The sequence below is a fragment of the Mus caroli genome, unplaced genomic scaffold (assembly GCF_978045245.1).
Source record: "Mus caroli unplaced genomic scaffold, Mus_caroli_1 scaffold_13, whole genome shotgun sequence".
Taxonomy (NCBI): domain Eukaryota; kingdom Metazoa; phylum Chordata; class Mammalia; order Rodentia; family Muridae; genus Mus; species Mus caroli.
In genome coordinates, this window is record NW_028227268.1 from 5,479,315 (window position 1) to 5,500,476 (window position 21,162).

At 54.7% G+C, this 21,162-nt stretch overlaps 1 protein-coding gene across 2 annotated transcripts in view; it reads left to right on the forward strand.

Moving 5' to 3' along the window:
• The first annotated feature begins 257 nt into the window (after positions 1 to 257).
• The window catches only part of Ube2o (ubiquitin conjugating enzyme E2 O), a 47,470-nt gene continuing 26,565 nt past the window's right edge, over positions 258 to 21,162 (forward strand). The window contains exon 1 of one of the 2 annotated variants that reach the window (XM_029483952.2): positions 258 to 1,482. In XM_029483952.2, coding sequence (XP_029339812.1) covers positions 1,072 to 1,482 — 411 coding nt within the window. In that variant the 5' untranslated portion in view covers positions 258 to 1,071. The remainder of the gene's footprint in view (positions 1,483 to 21,162) is intronic. The other variant, XM_021177641.2, reaches the window with a different exon arrangement.

The following is a 21,162-nucleotide window of genomic DNA, read 5'->3' on the forward strand; positions in this document are numbered from 1 at the left end:
TGTTTAGTCCTGGCTGTCCTGGAACTCACTCTGTAGACCAGGCTGTCCTCGAACTCAGAAACCCGCCTGCCTCTGCCTCCCAAGTGCTGGGATTAAAGGTGTGTGCCACTGCCTTGCAAGACTCACTTTGTAAGTCATGGCTGGCCTCGAATTCACAGATATCCTCCTGCCTCTGCCTTCCAAGTGCTGGGATTAAAAGCATGTGCCATAACTAAACCGCATTAAAAAATTGTTTGGCTTTTTTTTTTTTTTTTTTTTTGGTTTTTGAGACAAGGTTTCTCTGTATAGCCCTGGCTGTCCTGGAACTCACTTTGTAGACCAGGCTGGCCTCGAACTCAAATCCACCTGCCTCTGCCTCCAGAGTGCTGGGATTAAAGGTGTGCGCCACCATGCCTGGCTGTTTGGCTTTTTTATTCTTTTGTTTGTTTTTACTTTTCGCGACAGGGTTTCTCTGTGTAGCCCTGGCTGTCCTGGACTCACTCTGTAGACCAGGCTGGCCTAGAACTCAAAAGTCCACCTGCCTCTGCCTCCCCAGAGCTGGGATTAAAGGCCTGCGCCACCACTGCTTGGCTTGTTTGGCTTTTTCGAGGCAGGGTTTCTCTGTGTAACCTGGACTTGCTTTGAGACCAGGCTGGCCTAAAACAGAGATGGGCATGCCTCTGCCTCCTGAGAGCTGGGGGTTAAAGGCGTGGCCACCACGTCAGACCCGGGCATAATTTTTTTTAAGAAATTACAGTCAGTTTTGCTTGCAGTCCCCGCCCCTCAACTCCGGTAGACCAGTACCCTTGCTCCTGCCCCTAATCCAGCATCTTTCGTTCGTGCAGCCCTGCCACGCCCCGCGGCAGTTCTTCCGCCCCCGCCCCAAGCATCTTCAGCGTCCCCTAGCGACCGGGCGGCGGCTCCTAGCAACAGCATCCCGGCGCCCTAACGACGGCGGCACGCAGGCCTACGTCAGTGCGCTCGGCCCCGCCCCCGCGCCGCCGGCCCCGCCTCCCCGCGCCTTAGGCTGCCGCCGCCGCTACCGCCGCCGCTGTCGCTGCTGCCGCCGCCCGAGACTCGCGCAGAGCAGTTATGGCGGATCCCGCAGCGCCCGCGCCCGCACCCGCTCCCGCCCAGGCCCAGGCCGCCGCCGCCCCGACCCCGGCCGCAGCCCCCGCCGCCGCCCCGCCGCCCGCGCCCGCTACGGACTCGGCCTCAGGGCCGTCCTCCGACTCCGGCCCCGAAGCGGGCTCGCAGCGCCTGCTGTTCTCCCACGACCTGGTGTCCGGCCGTTACCGCGGCTCGGTGCACTTCGGGCTGGTACGCCTCATCCACGGCGAGGACTCGGACTCGGAGGGCGACGATGACGGCCGCGGCAGCTCGGGCTGCTCCGAGGCCGGGGGCGCGGGCCACGAGGAGGGCCGGGCCAGCCCGCTGCGGCGCGGCTACGTGCGCGTCCAGTGGTACCCGGAGGGCGTCAAGCAGCATGTGAAGGAGACCAAGGTGAGGCGGGCCCGGGCGGTCGGCAGGGCTCGGGGAGGGGAACGCCGCCTCGTCGCCCGGTGCACCGTCATCACACCGGCCTGGGCGCGCACGCCGGCAGGGCTGCTCCGGGCGAGGGGAGGGGCCTTGCGAGCGATGCTCGGCTGTGGTGTTGGCCTCCGGGTGATGGACGCGCACGGATGCCCGTGGGGACCTCCTCGGGCGCTGAGGCGCATTCGGCGTTACACTAGTGCGGCGTTTTTTGTTTTTTTTTGTTTTTTTGTTTTTTTTTGCTTACAACCCCCACCGCTAAAGGAGGTCCGTGCTGCATTGTGCTTTCCGAAGGGAAGGCCGTGCCGGGGAGGGCTTGGCTGTGGGTATTCCAAAACAAAGATAGAGGTGAAAACCCAAGAAGTTGAGCAGATGCTGACGGAATGCATGGTGGGGCAGCGGCCCCACGTCTTTTTTGTTGTAACCCCTCTGCATCCTTTGCATTGCCTCGGAGAACTTTATGAGGAAAATGATAAACCAGTCCAGGGCCATGATATTAATAGTACTGAGGGAGATGGTGGCAGCTGCGACTGGGTGTCGTCTAGGACTTCTTGGGGTGGGGTGGCCTATGAAATCGTGGACAGAAGAGAGAGGGACCAATGGGAAAAGCTGCATCTTGTTTTTTCCGTTCTTTTGGTTTTAATCTGGGGCTCTTAAGCAAATACCACATTCTCCCACTGTTCGGGGAAGAGGCTTGTGAATGAAGCAGTTCCACAAGAGAGGACTGACATCATAAACCTAAGCCAAGATTGGTTTGCAGGCTTGTTTTCCTGAGTGTGTGTTTGTATCTGTCTCTCACATATCTTTACCTCACAGCTCCCCCTGTCCTGCCCCTCCCCATCAGGAAACATTTCTAAGCATGAATCAGGCCTCCTTTCAGGTCCCTGGAAGTGAGAGATCTGCTTTGGGGGAAGGCTGTTAAGTCTCTGTTTTTTGCAGTGCTGAGGGTTGACCCCAGGAACTTGATGCTAAACCTCCAGTACTTTGACATAGAGCTACGTCCTAAACCATTTTACTTTATTTTGAGAGTAAACCTTGCCAACTTGTTCAGACTGGCTTGGAAATTAAGATATTCTCACCTCAGCCTAGACAGTATGGAGGAGCCAAGCCACCAAAACAATCGCAGGAGGCTCTTCAGAAATTAATATAAGGTTGTATGGTGACTCATGTCTTTGTTTTTTCCAGACAGGGTTTCTCTGTGTAGCCCTGGCTGTCCTGGAACTTACTCTGTAGACCAGATTGGCCTTGAACTCAGAAATCCGCCTGCCTCTGCCTCCCAAGTGCTGGGATTAAAGGCACGCAGCACCACTGCCTGGCGACTCATGCCTTTAATTCCAGCACTAGGGAGGCTGAGGCAGGAGGATCTCTTGGGTTTAAGGCCATCCTGGTCTACAGAGTGGACAGCCAGAGTTATATAATAAGACCTTGTCTCAAAGAAAGCAAACGAACAAAAAAAAAGGTTTCTCACACTGGGTAAAAAAGACAGCAGAGGCACATGGCCTCATGCCATACTAAGAAGGGAGACACTGCAGCCGGAGGATGGCAGGAGACCAGCTGGGAAAAAGCCTGACTCTGAGGAGAGGCTGTGATCTAGTTCTTGTGCAGGGGTGATCTGTCTTTCAGTAACCAGTGTGTACCCACATCCACATGAAACACACACGCAGACACACGGTCTCAGCTTTTCCTCAGGAGCATGTAAATCAGGCAACAGCTTCTGACTCTTAGGAAAACTGAGTTCATTGGCAAAAGTGTTTGGAAAGTGCTCCATTTTGCAGCGGAATGCTTATTAAAAACCATCACAGCTGTGTCTGGGAAGAAGGGTCATTGCGCTCCTTCTGTGTCTGCATTGTGGGGCCAGAGGTTTTCTGTAAGGTTCAGAAAATATGTTCTGTCAGCCAGCTACTCCAGAAGTTTGACTCCCACTCTGGCTGAGGGATCTGAGCCTAGCTCTGCCACTGGGCACTGCCATTTTCTTTTGTCTGTTCCTGTTCATCTTGGAACTTTGCTTATGGCTATAGGCTATGTTCCCTCTGCCTTCCCCAACAGCATGTAATAAAATGCGACCTAAAAAGCCCATTTTGGAGGTACAGAGAAAACAACTTGAAAAGGCCTTGTTTTGGTAGGTTTTGAACATTCCCTCTTGAAATTTGGTTCGACTGCATTGGAGCCCATCTTGTCTCTGGCATTGTCTCCTCCACTATTGCAATTCTTGTGGCTTCCAGCAAAGGGATTCCAAGGAGGGTGGGCTGGGACTATCCAATGCAGGCCACAAGATCCAGGGCTGTTGTGAAGGACTAAGAGAATACATGTTTTGGGGAGGTTGTACATTTACAGGTAGCAGGTATCTGTCACCATGAGCTGTGGGCACAGGATAGAGGTGGGTCCTGGGACCCTGCAGCACTGTGTTTAGGGAGCTTGTCCCACCCTCCTCCACCTCATTGATCCTAACCTCAGGATGACAATGTGCCAGAGTAGACTCTCACTCTGGAGTCCTGCTCATCAGGTCTCTGGTTATGAGATGGGAGGACTCTGTTACTGGCAGTTTGTAGGCGAAAGTTCTCTGTCCTGGAACTCACTCTGTATATCCATCAGGCTGGTGGAAGACTTGGACCTGCCTGACTGCTTCTTCGGTGCTGGAATTAAAGACCTACACTACCACATCCAGCTGGAGTGACTTTTAGGAACTTGTTTGTTTGTTTCCTGATTTGGGGGAGTTGTTTGTTTGTTTTTTGTTTTGTTTTGTTTTGAGACACATTTTTCTATGTAGCTCTGGCTCTCCTGGAACTTGATCTGTTAAATCTGCCTGCCTATGCCTCCCAAGTGCTAAAGGCATAGTTTGTTTCTATAGCTGTGATAAAAACACCATGACCCAAAACAACTTGAAGGAATTAATTCAGAAAGATTTATTTCTCTTTTACTGCTTGTAGATCATCCAGAAATTCAGAGACCTGCCCCTGCCCCTGCCCCTGCCCCTGCCCCTGCCCCTGCCCCTGCCCCTGCCCCTGCCCCTGCCCCTGCCCCTGCCCCTGCCCCTGCCCCTGCCCCTGCCCCTGCCCCTGCCCCTGCCCCTGCCCCTGCCCCTGCCCCTGCCCCTGCCCCTGCCCCTGCCCCTGCCCCTGCCCCTGCCCCTGCCCCTGCCCCTGCCCCTGCCCCTGCCCCTGCCCCTGCCCCTGCCCCTGCCCCTGCCCCTGCCCCTGCCCCTGCCCCTGCCCCTGCCCCTGCCCCTGCCCCTGCCCCTGCCCCTGCCCCTGCCCCTGCCCCTGCCCCTGCCCCTGCCCCTGCCCCTGCCCCTGCCCCTGCCCCTGCCCCTGCCCCTGCCCCTGCCCCTGCCCCTGCCCCTGCCCCTGCCCCTGCCCCTGCCCCTGCCCCTGCCCCTGCCCCTGCCCCTGCCCCTGCCCCTGCCCCTGCCCCTGCCCCTGCCCCTGCCCCTGCCCCTGCCCCTGCCCCTGCCCCTGCCCCTGCCCCTGCCCCTGCCCCTGCCCCTGCCCCTGCCCCTGCCCCTGCCCCTGCCCCTGCCCCTGCCCCTGCCCCTGCCCCTGCCCCTGCCCCTGCCCCTGCCCCTGCCCCTGCCCCTGCCCCTGCCCCTGCCCCTGCCCCTGCCCCTGCCCCTGCCCCTGCCCCTGCCCCTGCCCCTGCCCCTGCCCCTGCCCCTGCCCCTGCCCCTGCCCCTGCCCCTGCCCCTGCCCCTGCCCCTGCCCCTGCCCCTGCCCCTGCCCCTGCCCCTGCCCCTGCCCCTGCCCCTGCCCCTGCCCCTGCCCCTGCCCCTGCCCCTGCCCCTGCCCCTGCCCCTGCCCCTGCCCCTGCCCCTGCCCCTGCCCCTGCCCCTGCCCCTGCCCCTGCCCCTGCCCCTGCCCCTGCCCCTGCCCCTGCCCCTGCCCCTGCCCCTGCCCCTGCCCCTGCCCCTGCCCCTGCCCCTGCCCCTGCCCCTGCCCCTGCCCCTGCCCCTGCCCCTGCCCCTGCCCCTGCCCCTGCCCCTGCCCCTGCCCCTGCCCCTGCCCCTGCCCCTGCCCCTGCCCCTGCCCCTGCCCCTGCCCCTGCCCCTGCCCCTGCCCCTGCCCCTGCCCCTGCCCCTGCCCCTGCCCCTGCCCCTGCCCCTGCCCCTGCCCCTGCCCCTGCCCCTGCCCCTGCCCCTGCCCCTGCCCCTGCCCCTGCCCCTGCCCCTGCCCCTGCCCCTGCCCCTGCCCCTGCCCCTGCCCCTGCCCCTGCCCCTGCCCCTGCCCCTGCCCCTGCCCCTGCCCCTGCCCCTGCCCCTGCCCCTGCCCCTGCCCCTGCCCCTGCCCCTGCCCCTGCCCCTGCCCCTGCCCCTGCCCCTGCCCCTGCCCCTGCCCCTGCCCCTGCCCCTGCCCCTGCCCCTGCCCCTGCCCCTGCCCCTGCCCCTGCCCCTGCCCCTGCCCCTGCCCCTGCCCCTGCCCCTGCCCCTGCCCCTGCCCCTGCCCCTGCCCCTGCCCCTGCCCCTGCCCCTGCCCCTGCCCCTGCCCCTGCCCCTGCCCCTGCCCCTGCCCCTGCCCCTGCCCCTGCCCCTGCCCCTGCCCCTGCCCCTGCCCCTGCCCCTGCCCCTGCCCCTGCCCCTGCCCCTGCCCCTGCCCCTGCCCCTGCCCCTGCCCCTGCCCCTGCCCCTGCCCCTGCCCCTGCCCCTGCCCCTGCCCCTGCCCCTGCCCCTGCCCCTGCCCCTGCCCCTGCCCCTGCCCCTGCCCCTGCCCCTGCCCCTGCCCCTGCCCCTGCCCCTGCCCCTGCCCCTGCCCCTGCCCCTGCCCCTGCCCCTGCCCCTGCCCCTGCCCCTGCCCCTGCCCCTGCCCCTGCCCCTGCCCCTGCCCCTGCCCCTGCCCCTGCCCCTGCCCCTGCCCCTGCCCCTGCCCCTGCCCCTGCCCCTGCCCCTGCCCCTGCCCCTGCCCCTGCCCCTGCCCCTGCCCCTGCCCCTGCCCCTGCCCCTGCCCCTGCCCCTGCCCCTGCCCCTGCCCCTGCCCCTGCCCCTGCCCCTGCCCCTGCCCCTGCCCCTGCCCCTGCCCCTGCCCCTGCCCCTGCCCCTGCCCCTGCCCCTGCCCCTGCCCCTGCCCCTGCCCCTGCCCCTGCCCCTGCCCCTGCCCCTGCCCCTGCCCCTGCCCCTGCCCCTGCCCCTGCCCCTGCCCCTGCCCCTGCCCCTGCCCCTGCCCCTGCCCCTGCCCCTGCCCCTGCCCCTGCCCCTGCCCCTGCCCCTGCCCCTGCCCCTGCCCCTGCCCCTGCCCCTGCCCCTGCCCCTGCCCCTGCCCCTGCCCCTGCCCCTGCCCCTGCCCCTGCCCCTGCCCCTGCCCCTGCCCCTGCCCCTGCCCCTGCCCCTGCCCCTGCCCCTGCCCCTGCCCCTGCCCCTGCCCCTGCCCCTGCCCCTGCCCCTGCCCCTGCCCCTGCCCCTGCCCCTGCCCCTGCCCCTGCCCCTGCCCCTGCCCCTGCCCCTGCCCCTGCCCCTGCCCCTGCCCCTGCCCCTGCCCCTGCCCCTGCCCCTGCCCCTGCCCCTGCCCCTGCCCCTGCCCCTGCCCCTGCCCCTGCCCCTGCCCCTGCCCCTGCCCCTGCCCCTGCCCCTGCCCCTGCCCCTGCCCCTGCCCCTGCCCCTGCCCCTGCCCCTGCCCCTGCCCCTGCCCCTGCCCCTGCCCCTGCCCCTGCCCCTGCCCCTGCCCCTGCCCCTGCCCCTGCCCCTGCCCCTGCCCCTGCCCCTGCCCCTGCCCCTGCCCCTGCCCCTGCCCCTGCCCCTGCCCCTGCCCCTGCCCCTGCCCCTGCCCCTGCCCCTGCCCCTGCCCCTGCCCCTGCCCCTGCCCCTGCCCCTGCCCCTGCCCCTGCCCCTGCCCCTGCCCCTGCCCCTGCCCCTGCCCCTGCCCCTGCCCCTGCCCCTGCCCCTGCCCCTGCCCCTGCCCCTGCCCCTGCCCCTGCCCCTGCCCCTGCCCCTGCCCCTGCCCCTGCCCCTGCCCCTGCCTCTGCCTCCTGAGTGTATACCACAGCCGGCTTGGGTATTTGTTTGTTAGTTTTGTTTTTAGGTAACAGCAGCAGTACAGGCCTTTAATCCTAGCCAGCAAGGCCTACACAGTGAGTGTACACAGGCAGAGATTTTGTATTAAAAGAAAAAAGTTGATAGTTATTGGAATAATTTTAACTGTGTGTGTTTGATGGCACCTCCCTCACATTCTGGAGTGTTTTTGTTTTTACATGTTCAGTTGGAGAGTGTGAATACTTCTGGGCAGTGGTGGCGCACGCCTTTAATTCCCGCACTCGGGAGGCAGAGGCAGGCGGATTTCTGAGTTCGAGGCCAGCCTGGTCTACAGAGTGAGTTCCAGGGAGAGAGAGGGAGAGAGAAAGAGGGAGAGAGAGAGAGAGAATATGAATACTGGCTTAATACGCTTTTTTTTTAAAGGTTTAGTTATTTATTTTATGTATATGAATGCTATATCTGTACACCTGAATGCCAGAAGATGGCATTAGAGCTCAGAATAGATAGTTGTGAGCCACCATGCTGGGAATTGGACTCAAGACCTCTGGAAGAGCAGATGTGCCAAGCCAGCTCTCCAGCCCCGACCCCTTGCTTATTAACCCCTTATTGTACATACTGACCTAAAACACAGCCTCTTGTCTCAGCTTCCCAAATAGTTAGGATTTCAGTGTGTCTGCCATGCCTAGCTTATACCTCCCTCTCTAAAAAGATTTGTCTTTAGTTATGTATGTAAGCATAAGCATATATAAACATGTCTGGAGGGGTGGTGGATATGCATAAATATGTCTGTGTGGATATGAGTAAATGTGAGTGCAGAGGCCAGAAGAAGACATGGCTGCTGGGAACTGAGCCTTGGTCCTCGGGAAGAATAGCAAGCTGCGGGCACATTTCTCCAGCCCTAATACCTGTCTCCAAAGGTCAGTTTTTAGCAAACATATTTATAAAGAAGGAGGAGGGGATGGGCAGCAAGCCTATTCCCTTCCTGTCCCCTCACTGTCAATGAGCAGCAGAAATAAGGTTGCTCCTGCCACAAAGCATGGGATTTGTGGCTGCTCCCAAAGCTCCCAGCAGCCAAGCTTAAGCTTCTCTAGAACCTAAAGAACAACTAGGCATGGTGGCACGCACCTTTAGTCCTAGCATCCTTCTCCATCTCTGTGAGCTGCAGGCCGCATGGTCTACGTTGTGAGTTCCAGGACAGCCAGATCTATATAGACCCAGTTTAAAAAAAAAAAAAAAAGACACCTTTCCCCCAACTCCAACCCAGCAGAAGACCTCAACAGCCAGCAGCTCCTCGCTCCTCCAGGCTCTCTTCTGGCATCCTGACTTCACCCTGGTGGCCCATTCCTCGGCTCAGAGCTTCTCACCTGGCTGGATAGTCTCTGTGGAAGCTTGCCCTTTCCCCAGCACTGCTGGCTAACCCTTTGAGTACTGTTCTGAAATAAAGCCAACAGCAACAGCCCCTTAGCTGCCCTGAACCCTGACTAGACAGGGAGGGAGCACTTCTTCATTTCCACCTATCCTGCTGGATGGAGCAGTCCTAGGAGGAAGGAGCCAGACTGCTGTCAGTCAGGTCAAGATTCTTTCTGGATCCAGGGTACTTGTTTTGGCTTGTTTCTCTCTCTCCTTCCTTCCTTCCCTCTCTCCCTTAATAGTGTCTCATGTCACCCATAGTGCCCTCAGACTCACCTTGTAGCAGAGGATAACTGTACTTCTGATCCTTCTGCCTCCACCTCCCAAGTGCTGGGAACGCAGGCAGGTGTGGGCCCCACACCCACTGTTGCTTTCCCACCTCTGTGTTGCCTTTTAAGTTGCTGCAGTACCTTGTGTCTCTAAGTTCAGGCTGCCTGGGATTACACTGCCTTTGTGAGGCTGGGGTGGGGGGTGGGGGAAGCTCCCTGATGACAGGTCCCTCCGGAATTGGCTTTGCAGTTTATTTTTGGTTCCTACTCAGGCCAGCATTTCCATGGGGAAAGCTATTTAGGTGTAGCATCATAGCCCAAGAAGTTTGTCTCACTTGCCCAGGTGCAGGGGCCCATTAAAAGGAATTGTTCTTAGTGATGTAGCAGGAAGGCGTTATATAGGGTTAAAGCAAGATGCAGGACTAAGTGATTCTAAATTACATTTTATTCAGATAGAATCACAGCTTGGAGACTCATAACAGCTGTCTTGTGATTTTATTTTGTTCCTTGATTTTTCTCTCTTCTAACTCCTTGGCCTTGAGGCCACAATTGTGTCTCTGTGTGGTAATTCCCTTACTCAAGGGCACTTTGACCAGATGAGGGATGTGTGTTTGTATTGCAATTGGAAGTCAAAACCCTTGGGTGCTCCCATGGCTGGCACTTGCTCTGCTTGACCTTGGCTGAGTCACTGCCTCAGCGCTCGCTCTTCACTGGCAGGTTAGATATGTGTCTCTAGCCCCTAGAGTGAGCCTGCACTGGTAGAGTGGTCAACAGGACAGTCCCACTTGTGCCTGGGATGGCCTCTTGGTCCTTCCTGATGCTCAGAATATCCCTTTTCTGTCTCATGGTGGGGTCACAGCAAAGAGGCACCTTGGAAAGCTTGTTTTGGTGACATGGGAATTCCTAACTCCTGTGTCATAGGGTGGGGGTAGTGGTGACAGGTGTGACTTGGGAGCCTTTTCCAGCAGTGCTCATGAAATCTCATGACTCTGTAAGTAATTTAGTAGTCCCTAGTTAATGTAGCATCTCCAGGAGCAGGCAGAACAGATGGCTACACAGATAGGTACTCAGCTGGCCGTGTGGCTCCCCAGGTCTGGAGATGATCATTACTGCCAGTAGTGGCAGCCACAGTTATTTTTGAGATAGTCTCACTATGTAGCACTGGCTACTCTGAAACTCAGAGTTTTGTAAGCATGCAGACCAGACTGGCCTCTGCCTCCCCAAAAGCTATGATTAAAGGTGTGCTTCACCACACGTGGCTGGAAGACTTCTTTTGAAGTTCCCAGAGGGAGGTAATAGATGAATCCCAAGGGTTGGAATGATGCATTGTCCTAGGATCACAGCTCAAACCTATCATGGTTGTTGTGCCCCAGGCACTTAGTGCTGTACTCTGTGCTCATGGCAACTGTCTGATCAAGATGCGGTTACTGACCTTGTGGTTCATAAACACTGTATTTCTGGGGAACCTTTGATTCCCTAGAATGTTGAATGAATACAACACTAGCCTGCCTCAGTCTAACACCTATCTACCAAGTGCCGCCTTCCACTGCTAGAAGCAAGAGGGCTTCTGTCAACAGTGGGACTCCAGCCTGACCTGCTGTCCCCTGCTGCTGCTGAGAATGCTGACTCATGAATCAGGGAAGCCTGAGCTCTGCCTCAGTCCCTTCCTCCCTCTGGCCTGTGGTCTGTTTTCTGCTTCAGGACATGCAAGGTGTCTCGTGCCTTCCCTGCTTCATTGATGGCCTTGCTTTTTCCTTTCTCATTTTTGTTTGATCAAGGACTTTCTCTTTTATTATTTTACGCAACATTGGGCCTCATGGAATTCCCTGGAACCTGTTTGGGGCCCACGTTTTAAAAAAGAAGTACCAGTATCATGTGTAATGTGAATGACTGTGGACACATGACAGTGTCAGCTGCCTCTGTGATCCCCTCAGAGTGGGAGTCAGGACAGTTGTGGGTGTCTCCCAGAACAACATGATCTGAGCTCCTGTTAGGTCCGTGGGAACTTTGAGACCCTAGTCTGTGACTAGCCTCTTTCTTGGGATTGCTAATCAGGCCTGACAATATAAAGTGAGGAAAAGAGCCCTCGGGAAGGTGTAAGAGCGTCCAGCTTAGGCGCTGTCACTGTCCTTTCTCAGTAGGAGTTTGGTAGTTTTGACTAGCTCCTTCCTCAGACTTTGTCTAATGGCATGGGGTTGGGGGGTCAGGAAGGGGAGGGGGCAGTGGTGGAGATGTATGTCAGTGCTGCAGCAGCCCTGGAACATTCTTTTGCTGAGCAGTAGTGTCCTTCAGAACCCCTCCGGACCTGACATCTCAGCCTGCCCCAGGGGTCTGTTAGGAACCACCCGATGTGTGGTTGGTTATACGGGGAAGAGCCAAGTGCTTACTGGAATTTTTTTGTAGATCAGAGTAAAATTGAATCACATTAATGGCTGTCTGAATTTATCTGTTCCAAGGTTATTTGTCCTTCAACTCAGGGTGACCGTGTTGAATGAAGCCTTGGTCACGTGTGTCCAGGTTGTCCAGAGTCCTCGACATAACCGGTGGTGTTCTTCCAGGGGAGGATAATTCAAAGCGAGATTTCATGATTTAATTGACCTTTGTCTTCCATCTGGCCCCCTCACAGTGGGCAAATGCTCCGCCCCTTCCTTCCAAGGACCCCCGTGGGCAGTGAATGTGGGATGGCTCCCCTTAGGGGTTAGATCTTGTTGGTTATTGTCTTAGTCAGGGTTTCTATTCCTGCACAAACATCATGACCAAGAAGCAAGTTGGGGAGGAAAGGGTTTATTCGGCTTACACTTCCATGCTGCTGTTCATCACCAAAGGAAGTCAGGACTGGAACTCAAACAGGTCAGGAAGCAGGAGCTGAGCAGAGGCCACGGAGGGATATTCTTTACTGGCTTGCCTCCCCTGCCTTGCTCAGCCTGCTCTCTTATAGAACCAAGACTACCAGCCCAGAGATGGTTCCACCCACAAGGGGCCTTTCCCCCTTGATCACTAATTGAGAAAATGCCTTACAGTTGGCATTTCCTCAACTGAAGCTCCTTTTTCTGTGATAATTCCAGCTGTGTCAAGTTGACACAAAACTAGCCAGTACAGTTATGTATGTGACTGGGCAGTCAGTTTGCTTGCCTGTTTTGAAAGACTGCAGCAGCAGCATTTGCTGTTCTACAGCTGGGCCAAGGGACTGAGACACTTGCTTTGTCATTTTTGGCTCAAGCTGATAACAGCCACATCTGGGGGACAGTCTGACTATGGCAATTTAAAGGTTTTAAAAAAAAATAAGATGCTGAGTCATCCGAGAGGCCGGGGAGAGCCAGTCAGCCCTACCCAACCAGAAAGATGAAGATGGGCTAGCACGGACAGATTTCCTGCAGGCTCCTTCAGAGAAAGCCTCCTTCATTTGCATACTGCAGCTAGAGCCTGGGTTCTGGCAGTCCTTCTGCCTGGCTCATCTCTGAGCCGCTTGTGAGAGCCTCGACCAGGGTGTGCAGAGTTCCTGAAGCAGCCTGGATGGCCTTCTCACCTAGTGCGTTTGCTGGCCCCTGAAGGGAAGTTTTACAGAAACACAACTGTCTGTCTCCTAGAACTTCAGGCTTGGCGTATGTGGTGCTAGAGGCATCCCGGATTTGTCTGCTTTTCCTTCATCTCTTAAGGGACATAGAGGGCCCTGAAGGTTGATGACATCATCTTCTGGCCAGGGAGAAGAGCTTCTCCTGGCCTGAGGGGCATCCAGTCCTGGGCTGGTGGAATTGGTTGTCTGCCTCCCATTTCCTCGTGACCCCTCACCTTTGGCCTTCCATCTGGCCTGTCACACTACATATGATGGCTCCCCAGAGGTTGTAAGTGACTAGGAGACTTCTGGTCACCATATTTGCTGCCTGTCTTAGTCACCGGACCTTTGATGCTATTTAATGCAGACACCTCAGCTCTCTTATTTTTGACATTTATTTTGTGTTTATATGTTTGTGGGCACATGTGTGCCATGAGAAGCATTTGAAGATCAGAGAAGACCTTGTGAGGTCTCTTCTACCTTACAGGTTACAGAAATCGAACTCTTAGGTTGTCAGACTCAGCAGCAAGCCCCGAGCACCCACGACCTGAGACTTTATCTTAAAGGACTTGGGTTCTTCCCTTTATATCTGACTTACCTTTTTGTTTCTTTTTTTCTTCTCATTTTCTTCCCTAGAAGCCTTGCTCAGCCTCTCCTTCCCTCCCCTCGGCTCCCATTTCCTCTTTTCTCTCCCTCCCTGGGTTCTGAGTACATGTGTGCACCTGGATGAGTGCCTGCCACGGCTGCATCACCTTCCCCGTTGCCTGGTGTACATCCTACCAAGCCATCTAACACCTCAGACTTTGTGGTGTAGTCTTGTGCTATGACTGCCCTCCCCTCCCCAGGTCTGTGGGATTCAAAACACGCCCCCAACTTTTTAATAGGAAAACATTGCAGACGTCCAGAAAAGCTGAAGAAGTAGACCACTGATAACTAATTGCCAGCCACCGTGAGTCAGCAGCCTTTGTCACTCTGCCATCTGGCTTCATCTGTGTATGTGAAAGTGAGTCCTTGGAAGCCACTTGTGAGTTGGGTGCAGACACGATGGCAGTGCACTCTGGGTGCTAAAGCTCGCAGCTTCTGACAGTCAGAATGCTGCCACCGCTAGGAGGTCCTTTTTGCCATCAGTGTCTTGTTGAGCCACCTGCTTCCTGGGCTTGCCTTTGCTTTTCTCCCTTGGTTATTTATGTGGGACTGAACATGGCCTCCTCATACATGGTAGGTGGGTGACCTCACACACCCCGTCCTTACTTTGGGTTCTGAGACAGGGTCTTACCCCAGGCTGGCCTTGAGCTCACTATAGTATTGCCTGCTCACTCGATTTCTGGAGTAGTTGGCACTACAGACCTGTAGCACCAGGCCTGGCTGCTCTGCTCAGTTCCTCCCTACAGCCTTGGCTTGTTCTTTTCCTGGTCTAGAGTGACCTTTCCTAGGGATCCTGTCTTCAGGTCCATCCCAGTTGTCTTGCTACTGATGACTTACACCCTCAGACCAGCCTTTCCCAGTTGTCTGCATCCAGTTTGACAGCTTTCCCCCAGTTGACAAGTGCCTCCCTCCAATGTCCTGTGGCTCACTGGCATTCCTTCTTGTGCAACAAGGGTAGCAAAAGAGCTGTGTGTGCAGATTCCTGGGAAACATGATGACCGACCCGCGCTTATTCACTTCAACTCACTCATGAAGGAGTCTTCAGTGCTCATCATCTTTCTTTCTCTTTTTGTGTGCTGCAAATCCACCCAGGGCCTTCCACAAACCGAATAAACACTCTGCTACTGAGCTGTCTCTGCAGACACCCTCCATCTGCAATGTCATGGTGCTGGAGCTGTGGGCCCTTCCTTACCTGCCCCTTATGCCAGCCCTTCTCCATTCTTGGTTGGCAGATTGACCATGCCCAAGCCGGGTTCCTTTGAAAGCACTATGAAGAATTACTCCAGGAGCAGCCCACACGCATATCCTAATACTAGGAGCAGATTAGTCATGAGACACCATATTGCAGTTTACTATTCTGGCAGCTTCCAGCACGGGCTTTCAGGCAAAGTACGATGGAGGGAGCTAGGACAGAGCTAGCTTCAGAGCACACATTCTTGCCTGCAAGGCTTCCCAGGAGAGGCTGGGTGGAAAAGTCAACCTGTCGGTCTGAGTTACCTTCTGTGCCTCTCAGCATGGAACACATCTGGGGGTATTGTCCCTGTAGGAGCTTTAAGTTCTAAAAGCTCTTGGCAGAATCTCAACGTGTGTTTTCTCCTTGGTGATCAGTGTGGCTCATTTGTTGAAAGCTCTGGTTATATGTGCTGCCTGCATAGACGCTCTTGGCGGAGCCTGCAGTTGCAGTGATTATAGCAGACTTGCAACTTGGGAGAAATTTAAAACCATATTAAAAATGGATATAATGACCACAGTTATCGGGGTGTCAGTGGTGGAGGAAGGGAGGGAGGCATGAATGAACACAGCCTAGGCTGGTCTAGGCAGAAGCAGCTGCCCACACGTAGACCTTTCCTCAGTGCAGATTACAGGACTCCTGAGTCACACTGATGGCATGTGGGGCCTTCAAAGGGTCACTTTTTTTTTTTTTTTTAAGATTTATTTATTTATTATATGTAAGTACACTGTAGCTGTCTTCAGACACTCCAGAAGAGGGAGTCAGATCTCGTTACGGATGGTTGTGAGCCACCATGTGGTTGCTGGGACTTGAACTCTGGACCTTCGGAAGAGCAGTCGGGTGCTCTTACCCACTGAGCCATCTCACCAGCCCCAAAGGGTCACTTTTTAACCCCTCTCCCCAAGTTTTAGTATGCAGTTGACTTTGAGTATTTCATTTCCAGTGTGTGTGTGAATAACCAGAAATCACTAAAATGACAGCCACGTCTTTTTCCTCCCTCTGCTATTGCTGCTGCTGCTGGTGGTCGTTAGTACATAGCACATAGTGCTTGCCCCTTTTGGGTGAAAACAGGGTCTCTGAGTGTGAACACTTAAGAGGAAGTACTGGTGAATTGAATGGACTTGCTGGTGAGTGCAGCCCGGCTCAGCGGGCAGCTGCTGGGGAGCACATGCTCTCTAAGCTTCGCTCCCCAAAGTGGCCAGCGCCCCATTTTAGAGATGGAGAGGGAAGCCCAGAGAGGGTTTATAACTTGCCCGAGACGAGTCCAGATTTGAAACCAGCCCTGTTTGTGCTGCTAAAGTACAGAGTTGATGAATTTAGTTAAGGCCTGGCCTCTTGCTTTAGGCCAGGTGCTTGAGGGAGAAGACACTTCCCACCCTCTAGACCCTGCAGCGGCAAGCTCTCTGGAAGGGGCTGAAGACAAATGGCTTAGGCTGTGGGCTTCACTGACTCCTCTCGTTCCTCACTCAGCTCTACGCATAAGCACTTAGGGTGATAATCAAGTGAACACCAAAGGAAGGGTCAGACTGAGTCCCAATAAAAGTGTTTGCTTGCTGAGACAAACTTTGTGTGAGACACTACATATCACTGGCTCAGGGAAGTTGCTAAGAGAGGGGGTGCATACCTGCACATTAGGCCACAAAAGCTGAGCCCATGTGGAGGGTGTATTTCATGTTCAGTGGTGCAGGAGCTTGGGGTAGGAAGAACTGTCATGGAGCGTACTTTAGCCTTTGAAAGAGAAGAGCATGGGACAGCAGTGGCAGATGGAAGGGCAGCTGGAACAGAGGTGCAGTGCAGTGTGCTAGAGAAATGGTTCGCTTTAGCTGTTCCAAACTGAGGGCCGAGTATGATGGCGCATGCCTGGAACCCCAAGCATTTGGGGAGGCTGAGGCAGGAGGAAGGAGAGTTTGAGGCCAGCTTGGGTTTCACAGACAAACCCTGTCTTACAACAACAAAACAAAACTTGGGCATCAGAATTCTTTTAAGCAGCCGGGTGCTATTGTCCTAGCACTCGGGAGGCAGAGGCAGGTGATCTGGTCTATGAGTTCCAGGACAGCCAGGGCTATACAGAGAGACCTTGTCTTGAAGAAAAAAAAGAATTCTAACCAAAAAAAAAAAGGTTATTGCGAACCTCAATGGGGTTTTATTTATATAGGTTGCATCTCTTAATGCTTTGGCATGGAATACATTAAAATAGATTTTAGAACACAAGAGTATCAGGTGCACATTCCATCAACCATAAGAGCAATGACATCATCACACATAGATCTGTGCGCTGATGAGAACGAAAAGGGGAATCACCTTTTCCCTGCAGCTGGAGTCAGAGTAAAACCTACTTTATAAAAGCTAAGCACACTTGGAGAGGCTTAGGGAGTTTCTCTGATGGAGTTTGTTAGGGAAAAGTTTTTTTTTTTTTTTTTTTGGTTTTTCGAGACAGGGTTTCTCTGTATAGCCCTGGCTGTCCTGGAACTCACTTTGTAGACCAGGCTGGCCTCGAACTCAGAAATCCGCCTGCCTCTGCCTCCCGAGTGCTGGGATTAAAGGCGTGCGCCACCACGCCCGGCCAGGGAAAAGTTTTGACATCAGACTTTCTTGGCCCTGAGACTGTGTTTTGAGCTAGAAGTGATATGGAAAGTGAGTGGCTTGGTTTGGTTTGGTTTTTCGAGCCAGGGTTTCCCTGGCTGTCCTGGAACTCACTCTGTAGACCAGGCTGGCCTCGAACTCAGAAATCCGCCTGCCTCTGCCTCCCGAGTGCTGGGATTAAAGGCGTGCGCCACCACGCCCAGCTTAAGCGAGTGTTGCTGAGAGATGCAGGTTCTGGCCAGGCGGTGACAGCTGCCATTCTCTGTGAGCTGCTGTGCTCCAGCCGAGGCTGGTAGTGTTCTCCATGCTCCCTCGAGCACTGTGACCGTCACTGTGTGTGTGGTGTTTGTTGCATGAATTGCCTGTGCACCACGTGTGTGCCTGGTGCTCTCAGAAGTCAGATCCCCTGGAGTGGGAGTTACAGAGGTTGTAAGCCTCCACGTGGGGATCAAAGTGGGCAAGTGCTCTTCACCACAGAGCCACGTTCCAGTTCCACGCTCGCTCGCTTGCTCTCTGCAGCCTTCTTGGCTGAGCCTGATGAAGCAGGTAAGGACAGGTCATGAGGCTGACCTGGAAGAGCTCCTGTGAAATCTGGGCAGTGTCCCCAGGCTGCTCAGTCAGCTGCTCCTTAGGAGACTTTGCGGCATGCTTGATCTGTGGCATTCAGGCAGGACTGGGGTGACAGACTCAGGAGCTAGTGAAGAGCCATCGCAGAGGGGTGAGAGGTGACCCACAGTGCTTGCTGTAGATTAGTAGCCAGCTGGAGTCTGCAGACAGTTAGGACACTTATGCAGTGCACATGAGCTGTCTTAGGGCATTTTGTAGGCATGACATCACATGCGTGGAGTGTTGAATTTGTTGAATTTTAGAACAAAATAACTCCCAGCTGTGAACCAGCAACTTTGGGACCCAGGGAAGAGAGCCTGTGTTGGACTTCTGATAGACTGGAGAAGCTTTCCCAGGTCAACTTCACTGCTGCTCTGTTTGACCAGAGCCCTGACTCCCCAGTTAGAACATCAGACAGTAGTGAAGGTTGGAATGAGGGTGAGCAGTGTGAGTGGAGAGGAAAACCAAAGCATGGAAAGCTTTGGCTAGTAACAGGCCTTCCTTCCCTGCATGACACACAGGAGCCATGTCCAGATGATCACAGCAGAGATGAGCAAACAGCCTGTGCATTCCTGGAGTCCCTCAGCCACCACCTCACCCCACCTTCCCATCATCCTGCCGGGGGCCCGCAGAACCTCTCTTTCAGAGAGACCCTTTATAAAGTAGGCTTTAGCTTGTGACTCCAGCTATTGGGGCATCTGATTCCATCTTCTGTCTCTGTGAGTATCCCCTCACATAAATAATAAATCTAAAAACAAACCATATTCACTATAAACATGGTTCCCTGTTGTGAGAATCTGAAAGAGTGACAGGGACCCAGGTGTGCTCTAGTGTCATGTCCTCAGAGGAGCAGAGCAGTGAGCACAGGAGACCAGGGTGGGAGGTTCTGGGCTCTTTTCTGTGTGTTTGTGTTTACATGTGTGGGTGTGTACATGTATACATGTGCACGTGGATATGGTGTGCACTTGCTCGGGGAGGCTGGAGGTCAGTACTAGCTGTTTTTCTCAATCACTTCTCCAGCCTTCTGACTGCCTTGGAACTCTAGAATAGGCTGGCTTCAAATTCAAGGGAATATAATATGCCCACCTCTGCTTCACAAGTACTGGGAATAAGGGTGTGTGCCACTATGGCAGCATAATTTTATCTATTTGTGTATGCTTGCATGCATGTCTGTGTATCTGGTACCTGGATATATCAGATCCCCCGATGGAGTTACACAGGGTTGTGAGCCACCATTTGAGACTGGAAATTAAACTCATGGCCTCTGAAACTGCTGAGCCATCTCTCTACTTCTTGACCAAACCTTTTTGATGATAGTGTTTATGTTTCAGATTTTATAGCATTTCAAAGTTTTGGAACAGGGATGCCCAATCTGTACCCCCCCCCCAAACCCAAGAATCTTTAAAAAAGAAAATGGGCTTATAAAAGTTTCCTGTAATATAATGTAACCACTGAGGTTATCTGCTTTTTATTTTATATTTCAGTGAATGTTAATTTTAATCTTTTACAAGTATACAAATATTTCTTTTCAGGAAAAAAAAATCACTATTCCCTGACTCTAATCTCTCACTTCCTACCACCTGACAAGCTGTACAAAGGGGTCAGGTTCCAAGGGAAGGGGCTCAACTTTGCAGCACCCTGTGCACTTCTAACCATGGAGACTTGAAAATCACTTAGCCTTCTCACTGTTGATGAATGTTCTAGAATGCACGAACAGCTTTGCTTTAGTGCGGTGGACCCCTTCTGGATGGCATTGCAGATTAGAGCTCAGCACCTGGACTGTCACCCACTGCATCCTGTCAGGGTCATTCCCTGACCCCTTGTCGGGATTCCTTCCTGCATGTTTGAAGTATCCCTGTGCACTTCCTGCTTGCTTTTTTACAGTACTGTTCAGTGGCACTCAATCAAATCCCCTTCTGAAGGGCAGTTGCAGTGCACAGGACCTTTGCTGTAGTGAGTGCAGTGGGCTCAGTGTTTGTCAAACATGTGACCAAGCCCTTGGCACAGAACCCCTTGGGTTCTTCTTTCCCCATAGTGCTCCTGAGATAGAGGTTCATGGGTGGAGGGGTCTGTGTGTCAGAAAGCCTTTCTGTCTCAAAAGAGCAGTGTTGGTTTGTTCACACATGTGTGTGTATGTGTGCATGCATGCACAAGCATGCGCATGTAGAATCAAAGGTTGTCTCCTGTCTTCCTTATGTTGTGAGTCAGGTCTTTGTAGTGGGTGTGGCCTACCGTGGCTTGTATTTGAGCTAGGTTAGGCAGTGAGCTGTGGGTGAACTCAGGCTCTAGTCTTCATGCTCGTCTGGCAAGCACACTACTGACTGAGCCACCCACCCAGGCCCTAGAAAAGCATCTTTACAGGGCTTCTGCTGAATGTATGCAATGCCCTTGGGAGGGTCTAACTGCTGTTTCCTCCTGGACCAGCTCAGTGCTCTCTCAGTTAAGGACTGGGGGACTAACCTGATTACATACACGTTCACATTACTATACTTTTTACATCTTCCTTTTAATTTGCTTAGGATAAATCTCAACATGGAATCACTGGGTCCATTTAAAGACCTTTGGCTCATGTTTCCCGTCATCTCAGATAGTGCCTGCTGCCTAGCAGGGTGGTAAGGATTTGGGGTGACATGCCAGACCCCTAGCTCATTAGCAAGCTCTAGAGGGCTTAGGCCACAGCTGACTCCTGCACCCTGGGCTGGGCTGTCCTTTTACCCAACAGATTGGTTGGTCTGGGCACCCTGAGTTACGGACGATACAGCCCTGTGTATACAAATAGACCAGGGGGTGAAGTGAGCCAGGAGGAACATGTGTAGGACTGTGATTGCCACGACAACTAGAAATGACACATTTCTTTCTTTCTTTTCTTTTTTTTTTTTTTTCAGTACAGGGTTTCTCTATGTAGCCCTGGCTGTCCTGGAACTCATTTTGTAGACCAGGCTGGCCTCGAACTCAGAAATCCACCTGTCTCTGCCTCCCAAGTGCTGGGATTAAAGGCCTGCACCACCACCGCCCGGCTGAAATGACACATTTCTACTTCCTGGGGATTGGATAACCTTTGAGGTGCTGAGCAGAGCACCTGACATTATGGGACAGTTTGTTCTGCCTGCTTCTCCCCACTTGTGGTTGGAAGCCCATTTAGTCTGATTGGAGGTATAGCGCGGGGCTGTACTGGCTTGCTCCTTAAAACTATTTTCTGGCTGAGCCGGAGATCATCTCAGAGCCTCTGAGGGCTAGGCAAGTGTTTACAACCACTGAAATACACCTGGAACCCTTTTGATATTTCTTCCTGATGGAAACTGTCAGAATCTCACCTTTAGGCTTTTGAAATATGCAGAGTACATTGTTATCTCTAGACTTAAGGCTGGCTTATATTCCTGTGTCCTAACAGATACATGCA